Source organism: Dioscorea cayenensis, chromosome 5 (genome assembly GCF_009730915.1).
Source record: "Dioscorea cayenensis subsp. rotundata cultivar TDr96_F1 chromosome 5, TDr96_F1_v2_PseudoChromosome.rev07_lg8_w22 25.fasta, whole genome shotgun sequence".
NCBI classification, from domain to species: Eukaryota; Viridiplantae; Streptophyta; class Magnoliopsida; order Dioscoreales; family Dioscoreaceae; genus Dioscorea; species Dioscorea cayenensis.
Window position 1 is genome coordinate 26,612,342 of NC_052475.1, and position 11,578 is coordinate 26,623,919.

General features: G+C 33.2%; 1 protein-coding gene across 1 annotated transcript; it reads right to left on the bottom strand.

Moving 5' to 3' along the window:
- Positions 1-7,456: 7,456 nt before the first annotated feature.
- Positions 7,457-9,846, bottom strand: LOC120260362 (norbelladine 4'-O-methyltransferase-like). Its single transcript, XM_039267822.1, has 5 exons — positions 9,679-9,846; positions 9,407-9,486; positions 8,288-8,432; positions 8,014-8,145; positions 7,457-7,924 (listed from the first exon to the last, which is right to left on the bottom strand). Exons 1-5 carry the CDS (start codon positions 9,742-9,744, stop codon positions 7,634-7,636), a joined length of 714 nt encoding a protein of 237 aa, XP_039123756.1. The 5' UTR covers positions 9,745-9,846; the 3' UTR covers positions 7,457-7,633.
- Positions 9,847-11,578: the final 1,732 nt, after the last annotated feature.

An 11,578-nucleotide genomic window follows, 5' to 3' on the forward strand; every position in this document is an offset into this window, starting at 1 on the left:
ATAGTTACGTATTGCTAAAATCAAAATAATAATTTATTTTGCTTTTATAAATATCAGAATATACGTAAACATCAAACATTCATTATAACCATTCATAAAAACCAAATTAAAATTAAACATAAGAATAATTAACACGAAAACATCCATTATAATAATATTCAAAACCTAACAAAATCAATCAATAATTACAAAACTTAAATAAAAATAATACTATTATAAATCTTCCACAATCAACAAAATTTAAAACAAAACTCAACAAACCACAAAGATAAAACATCTATTATACTATAATATCTCATCCATTACAATCAACAAAAATTTGAGTAGAAATTAACAAAAGCACAAAATAAAAACATCTCATTACAATCATAATAATATCTATCAAAATCAACAAAGTCATTAAAATGTTTCGTTATTCCATATTTCTAAAACATTATAATTAAATGTAATATTAAACTTCATTAAAAATTATTTATTTATTTTTAAATTTAAATCCTTAATATTATTTCAATATCATTATATATATATATATATATTATATTTAATATATTATATATAAATGAGAGCGGGTCACATCGACCCGCCCACCGAGTGCCCGCTGGTTGGCTCCATTTAGGTACTGCCTCCAAAGCGGATCTATATAAAAGCACCAACCCGACCACTCATTTCTTACCGCATCAAGCAGTGGGCTAAGCCTCGAATCGGCCACCTGCACTCGGAAACTGCTCTTTCTTCTCGACTAGACATTTAGCAAGGCATCATTGGTAGAATAATAAAATATAAAATTGATTGATGGTTGCTCATTTAGCCCCTTGTATTTATTTATTGTTATTCTGCTAATATGTTCAAAAGGTAAAATTTCGATTTAATTCTTTCAATTATAACACAAAGAAAATCACTAAATAGTTTAGGATTTGATCTTTTAAGATTTATTAAGGTTTTATGTGTATATTCTGTGTCCGCTGAATATTGCTAAACGTTAGTATCGACGTGATTTAGGGTTTTCAGGAACACCCAAACACTCATACAAGCACACCTAACCAAACAAAGAAGGAAACACAATGACGCCGGTAGAACTCCACTCCAGGCCCACTCAGATTTCACGCCCTGGGGCCAAGCCCTGAGAGCAACCAATCTATTAAAAGATGTGGAAAATACACGAGTATAAACACTCGTCACTACGAACACCCACAAACAAAAATCAATCACCTCTGGGATTGTCTGCAGACCCACTCTACTCTCTAGCTCCGCTGTCACACTTACAATTCCACGATCAATGAAGCTTATATAGATGCAGCATCAACGTCCCAAATAGCAAGCACATACCTATTTTAGAATCTCAAGGCTAATAATTTAAAACTCAAATTAGTTGGGTCAAGTCAGAACTCCTCGGGTCAGAACATAAGTCGCAACACGGCCCACCGTGACTGACCGAAGTTCCGCTTGACGCTATGTCGACGCATCAGTAAGCACTCAACCAAGCTCGGGTCATGCTTGAGTCCGCCGACGCAGCCCAAATCTCCGGGATCCCGATCAGCTTTGAACTAGCCTACCTCCCGCCTCCTCATCAAGTAGTCCCATCGCAGGGGCGCACGCCCCAGTGTGCCTCTCAGCTGTAAACTTACCAAATTTAATCATCAACCTTCAAAAGTTGATCCTCAAAGATTCTCCAAAACTCATCTTCGATCAATTCACCCAATTTTGTCCTCAAATCATCTCACTGTAATCTTTTAATCAATCTTCATCAAGGATTCTTCAAATCAGATCTTTTAATGAAATTTCTTCAATTTAGCCCCATCCATATTTAAACGTGATCAAGCTCCCAAAGACGTAGTATCGATTGTAAGCCATGCAAGAAGAAAGTGAATCAATTTGACTCAAATAATGTCCTCGACTCTTGTTCCATGGGCCGTAAAATGTGAATGTCATTAAGTCAAAATGGATATTCAAGAATAAAACCTAATGATAAAGGGAATGTTACCAAAATACAAAGAGCAAGACGGTCAGCCTAGGTTACACCCAAGTGGAAGGGATAGACTTTCGAGGAAACCTTGCCCTCAAGAGCTCGCCCTCGAATCCATCGACTAATGTTAGCCATCAGATGTAGTACGTGATTCAAACTCTATCGATCGGACGTCAGTGCCTTCCTAAATGGTTTTCAATCAGAAAAGTATATGTTGAGCAACCAAAAGGCTTTCAAGACGATCAGCATCCCGATCATGTGTTCGTTACAAAAAGCTCTTTACAGACTAAAAGCAAAGCACCCTGTGGCCTTAGCATGAACGCTCCCCACAAAAATATACCTGCTGAAAAAGGTTACCAGAGAGGAGGCGCCGACAAGACTGTTTATTAAGAAGATCGGGTCTCGATATGCGGTCAGCCCTAAATATATGTTGATGATATTGTCGGCTCCACATCACAGGATCAAGTTGATCAATTTGTTTTACACATGTTAGCAAGAATTTGAAAACGAGTACGAGAGAGCTCACCACTGGGGATTCCGTGATCAAGCAAAACAAGAATGGTATCTTCATCACTCGAGTAAATATGCAAAGAATCTAATAGTTTGGGTTGGACAAGACATGTCGATACACCGATGAGTATCACTAAGAAACTTACCAAGGATTAACATGTGGAAAGATGTAGACCCCAACAGATAGAAGTATGATCGGAACCGCTCTTTATCTCACACCACCGACATTTGTTTCAAGCAGGGTGTTTGCAGTTTCTGTATCAAGCTTCACTAAAGGAATCACACCGATGTAAATTGCTAAAAAGGATTATTAGATATATCGCACAATGTAGTTTGGCATTTGGTATTCTAATCACTAAATATACACTGCGACGGGTTATAGTGACGGACGGGCCGAAACGATGATCGGAAAAGCACCTCATGAGGTTGTTTTTATCTGGGAAACAATCTGGTTACCTGGTACAACAAGAAGCAAAGTTCAATCTCCTCGCTCACGCAGGTGTCAATATATAGCAATGGAAGTCATCGCACACAACTAATATGGACGGCTGCACTATCGAGGATTACGGTCTACAACACAGTGGACAACTAACTATCTTTTGCGACAACAAAAAGTGTAATTGACATCTCCGACTCGTCCAACATTCTCGCAGACTAAACACATCGACATACGGCATCATTTCATACGTGACTTAGTGGAAAACAAGACTATCATACAGATCATATTCCAACCGAAAAACAATTAGCGACATTTTACAAAACCACTCGAGGCTCTCCTCGATATGAATATCTATACTGCCTTTAGGTCTCGCCTCGCTAAATGTAATTGCTGGTCGACGGGCTCTACAAACGAGTGTGCTTATTTTCCAGCTTTATCCGCTGGTGACGATGTCTCGTCCGGTAGGGGAAGCTTGTATGGTGTGCCTTCGCTCCTTTGGAACATTCTCCTGCCATAGGGAGCTTCCATCAAAGATCGCAAAGAACTTCCCAGGGGGAGCTATCAAGAACACTTTACGCGATTCGACCACAAAGGGGGAGATATGACCCGACTGATGCCGATATTCATCTGTGTGTGAACATTTCATATGTGAACAATTTAATTGTCCTCATGTTCGACGAATCGACCGATCGCTCAGTACATCTAGTCGATTGTTCTTCCTCGTTAGGCCACGCTTTTCATCAACCAGTTGCTTGTATACGCCGCCCCGGTAATAGTCCCAAAGTCACGTCCGCTTGTCGCACATGTCAGAACGTGGTGTTGTAACTAGAATCACCCGATGGGCGTAATCGAGGAGGTTGTGTCAAACAACGCCAAGGGGAGATCGTTAAGTCTCGATGATCGTGGATTGTCATTATACGATGCCAAGTGGTGCATCATGGCAAGAGGGACGATAACGCGTACGCAAGTGACTCATCAAAATGAAGATGTACTGGTGATGATGATGTGGCAAATGATGTTATCATGAAGATCAAGGTAGAGATTTAATGGAGATCAAGGTGAGATTTCGATTAAGATCTAGATTTAATAGATATTTCTCTCAATACAATCATGCGACGATAAATTATTTTTGGAAAGGTCATCAAGACTATGTGATCTTTCTAGAAAGACAAGTTTTATTTTCTTTGATATAATTATCTATCCTCGTAAGATCCGTGATGATAATTCACATCTTCGACAGAGCTCCTTTTAGAAAGATCTATTTCGAAGAAAGAGAAATATTCTATTATCGGGTAAAGAGTTCAAGATCACGTAAGATTATTCAAGATATTCAAATGACAAAAGATTTAGTTCGTGTGAAGTTATTTCTGAAAACACAAACCAAATAAAGGTAAATACATACCAAGGAGATCATCAAGACCATATTTAGCATTACTATATCAAGGAAGATTCAAGAGCTATCTACGGATCTAAACCATTTATTGGAGACTAGCTCATACGTAAGAGATTGATCGAAAATCTGCATAAGATACTGATTAGAGATTCAAGATCCAAGCATGGACGATTAAAGATCACGCTTAAAGATATCAAGGCTAAACTTTGGACGAAGACAAGCATCAAGTTTAGTAACAATATTTCCATAAGTCAAACGTAAGATCATTTGAAGACTCAAACTTGGGGCTAAAGCTTGGAAAGCGAAGACTCGGGAGATCTTCGTGGCTATCTTCGATAGGATGGTCACGCAGTGCCTGAGAGGGCACGTCCCCCTGAGAAGCGAGACCTTCTCAAGTGATGCGAGGAAGGGAAGCACTGCAAGGTGTGAGGAGCTCGGTCGAGTCAATCATGCTACGAGGCATCAAGGAACCTGGAGGTTAAAGCGTCGCAGACTCAAGCATCCGACTAGAACTCATCCTGCTTTCAAGAGTGCGGGCCATGTCAGCAGACTCGGTGTTACAACATCTAACTTCGAAGGCGCAAGTTAGAAGCCACTGGAGAATCTCGAAGAGGTAACTAGGGACGCTTGATGCCTCATATAGTAGACATCCCCGCTCAAGATTTAGTGATGCGAGCCAACAAGTTTGAGAGACTCTTCGTGAGAGCCGAGTCGTGCCGCCGCTTTCGGCAATCTCGAGAGGATATTCTTTCGTATCGAGAGAGCGAGCGAGTGTTGCACTCTTGCTCCTACACTCTTTAGCCGGATTGTTTCTCCCGCCTCACGTGCATGTAGGCAAGCTAGCCGAACTCAGCTACACTGCTTGTCCCTTTTATCTTGTTTTGATCAGATGTAAGTGTTTAATCTTTGAATGAGTTTTCTGATGTAACTTAACACATCATTATCCCAATCGAAAACCATCGACGTGAATGCCAAATTGCTCGCTGGATCATGAAAGAGAAACAAATTCTTTTGTTTGTATTTTTATTAGATTCATTTTTCTCATAAGACTTTCATTTGTTTGTTAATGAGCTGATAATATTAAAGAGATGATAAATTGTGCATTATAATATAAAAACATAGTCCACATAATCAATTCACCCACAGAAAAAGTTGCAAAATAAACACACAGACAAAAATGCATGTCTAGTATGCATCTTTATTTGAAAAACAGAAACACACAACAACCTCCTTCCGACTAATTATTATGTTAATATTATGTAACTCATTAAGCTCTCTGCAAATAGTGAGACTATCTCCAACTAAGACTTGCGTGAACATCAAGAATACCATTTATTTATAGCATATATATTTAATGAGTTTTGATTGCGGTTTATCTATTTTATTCTTAATAAATACTTCCGTCAAATAAAGAAAGAGAACGACTTGGTGAAGCTTTGGGGAGATAAGGTGAGTAGCGTAATTCACCATCGGATGCTCGACGAAGCTACACGCAGACTGAGTAATATTTAGTAAAATAAGGGCATTATATGAAAGTTATTATATTTTATATGTTTTTAACACACGCCATTAAACGCCACATTAACTACACTCAATCTACACTCTATCTAACTTCACCTAAGTCATCCCCAATAAAAAGAATACCATTTATTTATAGCATATATATTTAATGACACTGAATAATGGATAATCATACACGCATGTCTTACTAAAACATTAGAGTTTAATGACTGATCTACTTGCCACTTGGAGATTCTATATACATCATCATTAGTAAAGTTCTTTGGTTTTGGATTGATAATAATAAATTTAGAATAGTGAGATTTTTGTTATCTAAAAATAGGAATATAAATCTTTATTCCTGTTTAAATTATATTCAAATTTTTTTCAAAAAAATTAAGTCAAGTAGGTATATATATAATTAGGTTAGGATGGGACCTCACTTTAACTTGAAGGAAAAATCAGAAAAAGTAAAAAGATTCAACCTAGAAGGAGGATTCAAAGGAGCAAGTGACTTATATGAACTTTTACAAGCAATTTGATCTAAATATTCTTAAAAAAATAAAAATTTTGCAATACTTCAAAGGAACTAAAATAATAAAATATCATGCAGAATAGTCACGTATAATGCAGATTATTTAAACTATATCTTATTTTGAATTTGGTTCCAATTAATTATTTCAATACTACAACATTATTTTAAATAATATAGTTAAAAAATATAAATAACATCTAGATACTAGAAGATGAAATAAATTCAAAAAAGAATTAAAAAAAATATAAATGGTGCTTAATCCAAAAATATAAGATCCCTTTTATATCGGGTAAGATGCAAGTTCAATTCTTCCGCAACGTGAAAGATAAGGCGTGTGATGGTTGAATATGCTTCTCGTTGGTAGAGTCTAATTTATCATAAAAGCTTCTTATATGTGTACATTTCTAACAATTGGTAGTCCAAATTGTAAAAAAAAAAAATCAAGAAAATAAGAAAAAAAAATTCAATACCTACTTGATCACGTGTTTAATTATTATTTATGCATGCAACTGACCACATGCAGCGAGGCTAGTGTTGAAGATCAAAATACTACATTTCAATCACACTATAAACAAATATGAAAAGATAGTTAAAGTTTGACCAAATACAAACTGTCTAGATTAGACTTGAACTTATGTCCCTTTTTTTTTAATACTAAACAACGCTTATATATGTCCGTTTTCTTCTTTTTCAAGAAAGAGTATTTTTTTTATATTAATTAATGTAAAGTAGGTTATTATATATATATATATATGAAAAAAAAACATCAACGTAAAACTTCGTCCAATGACAAATGTGTTTAATAAGCTAAATATTGGAAAAGCAAGAGCGTCCAATTGAAGCAAGAAAGTCTTACAAGTTACGATGAAAATTAAAGGGTATAGATTTTCCTTTGTAGGATGATCCAAGCCATTTTCTAAGTCCAGAGTCATATTCAAATTAAGTTGGCTTTCTTCCAACCAATTACAACTTACTGCAATGCAATGATGGTGAACCTTGAAAATCAAGCCCTACAAATGGAATATTTGAGAAAATAATAATAATAATAATAATAATAATAATAATAATAATAATAATAATAATGTGTCTATCCCTAAAATGGTCATAACATGATTTGGGAATCGGGTGTCTTTGATGCTCATATGTATGAAAAGATATCATAATATTTTATCATTAGAATAACAATGTCACTTAGAAATAAGCATCATTTGTCCATAATAAAAGTTTTTTTCAAAAAACACGGTAGTAAAAACTTAGAAATAAGTCTCATTTGTTCATAGAAAAAATTATTTTTCAAAGAACACGGCGGCAAATAGTGAGACCATCACCGATACTGATTTGTGATATCTCAATGCGTGGATCAAATGCTAAAAACTTGTTGAGCTTTAATAAAAATTCTCTCATTTCCAATGCTTCTTTTGGAAAGGATGGATCCACCTCTGCCACACTACCGAACCAAAGCGTGTTATCATATGCTATGATCCCTCCGACTTTAACAAGCTTTATAAGTCTCTCATGATATTCAGCATAGTTGTTCTTATCAGCATCCACAAAAGCAAAATCATATAAATCATCATCATTTACCTGTGTATTTATTTAGTTATATATATACACAAACCAATAATTACTATTAACGATGATATTTTATAACATATATATATATATATATATACCTCTTGAAGCATTTTATCAAGAACGGGCATGGCTTCAGACTCAATGAATTTGATCTTGTCCTCAACTCCTGCTTTTTGAATAAATGGTAATCCTATCTCATAATAAGATTTATCCATATCGATTGCCGTTATCTATAATATACAATGGTCGATCTCATCAAGATAAACATTGATAATGGTAATAATAATAATAATAATAATAATAATAATAATAATAATAATAATAATAATAATAATAATAATAGTAGTAGTAGTAATAAAGAAATTAATTAACCTTGCCATCTTTTGGCAATGCCAATGCTGTTGCGAGGAGCGAATAGCCTGTGAATACTCCAATCTCCAGGGTCTTTTTGGCATTTAGGACCTTGATGAGCATACTTAAAAGTTGCCCTTCCTCAGGGGGCAAACTCATTATCCCCCTAAATATTAAGTAGTTCATCATTAGGAAAATATTAATAATTATTACTATTGGATTTAGTAACTACATAATTATTTAAATGTCTATTTGAATAATAAATAAATATACCCACCTCTTCAAACAATATAACAAAATAAATAAAATGATAATTTTTCTCGTATCAATAGAAAACTTGACACGTTTTTGACCCATCCTTAATGCATGTAGTGAAATGCACTTATGCTTTGTACCTTGAAAAGGACTCCTATAGGTTCTCGTCCAATTTAAACATGCCTTGTGCATCTTCAAAAAAACATAATTTCTTTTTAATTTAATGATATTTTTTATAAAATCACCTTTTTATTTTTTACTATTATTTTTAACATCTTCCACTTTAATTTTAATTTGCTCACCACCATCGCAAATAGCGAATGATAATTAAAATTTTTGATTCCTATAAATTGAAATTTAATAACAAAAATATATGTAGTGATTTTTACATATTAATTAAAAAAATAATTATTTTAAATTCAATGAGTTCAACCCCTTGATCAATTTGTTGAGACTAGCCTAGCCAAATGTAAGCTTGCCATACTAAAATCATTTTATGGAGAAAAATGAAAAAAAGACAAATAAATAAATAAAATAATAATTTCTCAAATTTAAGGATATTTAAAAAAAAATCATTTATACAAATACTTATGGGATGTTAATACAGTAAAATTACTTTGACGGTATTTATCACAAAAACTAATATGATAATGTAAATAAACCATTTTATGCACACTTTAAATTCTTAACATGCTACAAGAGGGAGTTATATCCTCGATCTTCCTTGTAGAAGTTAATGCTATTACAACTAGCATATTGTAACAATGTTTATTTATAGATTATTTGAATCTGTTTATATATATATATATAATAATAATAATAATAATTAAAACAGTTATGATACACCATTTACAGGGTGAAACTCAATGGTGAGGTTGAACTTACATGATATGCTTTTCAGAAATCTCCCGCAATGCTTTGAGCTGCTCATGTTCTCTTGGATAAACACTTGTTTCTAATATATACTGCATTAGTAATTAAAAAATGATCATCTTGTTATTAGTTAATTAAACCCAATGAACTATACAAACACACAAAGGAAAACTATATGACCACATGAAGAACATATATAATAATAATAATAATAATAATAATAATACTAAAGAAAACATTAAGAATAACAAGATGAACACATAAAATAGAAGGAGAGATGAGACCTGATGGAGAGCATCACTCTTAAGAAGGTTCTTGTCAAATGCTTCAAGACCTCCAAGAACGGCCATTAATTCTATGTATTGAAATGAACCTATTAAGTGAACACAGTGAGAAGAACTACTACTGCTTTTCTAGTGAAGTCTCACACATGTATATATAATTATATATGTGCTTAAGATCAATGGATCATATGTATAGAAATAAATATAAATCAAGCATATGGATGACAGAGTATTTATTAATTAATTATTATTTGTACTTATCTTGGTGTAATGGAATCATTTTTGTCTTAGTACTTATGATGGCATTTACTACAAGACCTCAGATCTATAGCAGAGATTCTGTTGCTGTGATGCTGTCCTTCAAAATCAGAATGATTTCATTCAGACCCTGAAAAAAGTTTTAATTTTTTTTTTAAACTTTTTTCCGGTTGTACTTGTACATCTCGTTCACAGTCCAAATTCCCTATCATATTTCCATAAATAAATAAATTACGTGGAGCAAGTGTGAAAATGATTCATATAAATAATGTGAATTTACTCATCATTTATACTGAAAAAAAATAACAAATCAATTTTATAATACAGATCTTGACAACTTGCTTAGATTTTTATTTAATATTTAGAAATACTAAAAACAAATCACATTAAAAATTTGTTACAACATGTAAAAAGATAAAGACCTAAATATTTTACCATTGCTTTGAATGTTGTGAAGTTGAAAGACTGCAACCACATCCAGACCTACTTGTCTCTTTATTATATTATTATATTATTATATGTATAAAAGAATTGATAATTCCCACAAGTGTTCAAAGGATAAGGTTGAGATGAATGTATTTTCTGTGTGGCCTTTGCAGAAATTTGAGCATGTTACAAATTCGCCCAAAAACAAGAAAGACAAAAACAAAAACAAAAGAAAAAGTGGATTCTTAGTATGTGTTTGAATTGCAGCAAGGAATCAGATACCATGTTTGGGTATCCATCACAAGTTACAATTATCTTTGCAGTCCATTCTTAGACAGAGTTTTGATCATTACCTTATACATAAAATATCATCAATTCCTTTGCAAGGGTAATGGTCTACCCTTAGGCAAAGTAATTGCCATTAATTATCCTATGCCCCCAAGCAAAATATCATCAATATTCTCATTTTTTTAATTATAATAACTTAAATAAATAATAATATTATGAATATTTATAATAAAATATTTTAAAAATACTAGAACTATTATGTGATTTAAGATTGCCCGAAAATTAAATGAAAAGTAGATTCTTAGTATTTGTTTGTATTGCACTAAGGAATCAGATACCATGTTTGGGTATCCATCATAAGTTACAAATATTTTTGCAAATGTAATGGTCCATCCTTAGACAAAATAATGGCCATAACCACTATACCCCAAGACAAAATATCATCAATCTCTTTGCAAAGGTAATAGTCCACCCTTAGGCAAAATAATGGTCATTAGACAAAATATCATCAATACCTAGGGGTGGACCCATATGGGTGGCAGCCCAGGCTGGCTGGCTGAGAAACCGTGTCTGATGAAAGTTAAACCTAAGATTTTTTTATATGAATATTAATGTTTAATAATATTTTGTTTGTATTTAGTTAATATATAATGGGCATGTGCTTCAGTGGATTGGGGTAGTTGGATGATATGAGCCCATCATGGTTCAAATCCAAGAGTTTGCAATGGTAAGTTTTTAATAATTTTAGTAATTAAAAATAAGTTTTTTTTAAATTGTGGAAATTTTAAAATTATAAAAAAACAATGTTCTAAACTTTATAATTTTTTTAATAATTAAGAAAAAATTAAATTGATAATTTGGCATGACAAATGTAAAAAATTTTAGTAATAAAAAAATTTATTTAAAAATTACTAAAATTTTAAGTTAT

What these genes read in the sequence shown, in the direction of transcription:
- LOC120260362 (XM_039267822.1), bottom strand. Translation starts at nt 9,744, where the DNA reads ATGGCCGTTCTTGGAGGTCTTGAAGCATTTGACAAGAACCTTCTTAAG. An exon ending in ATTTCTGAAAAGCATATCAT is followed by an intron (nt 8,433 to 9,406) that starts GTAAGTTCAACC and finishes CTTAATATTTAG; the next exon opens with GGGGATAATGAGTTTGCCCC. An exon ending in TTGATAAAATGCTTCAAGAG is followed by an intron (nt 7,925 to 8,013) that starts GTATATATATAT and finishes ATAAATACACAG; the next exon opens with GTAAATGATGATGATTTATA.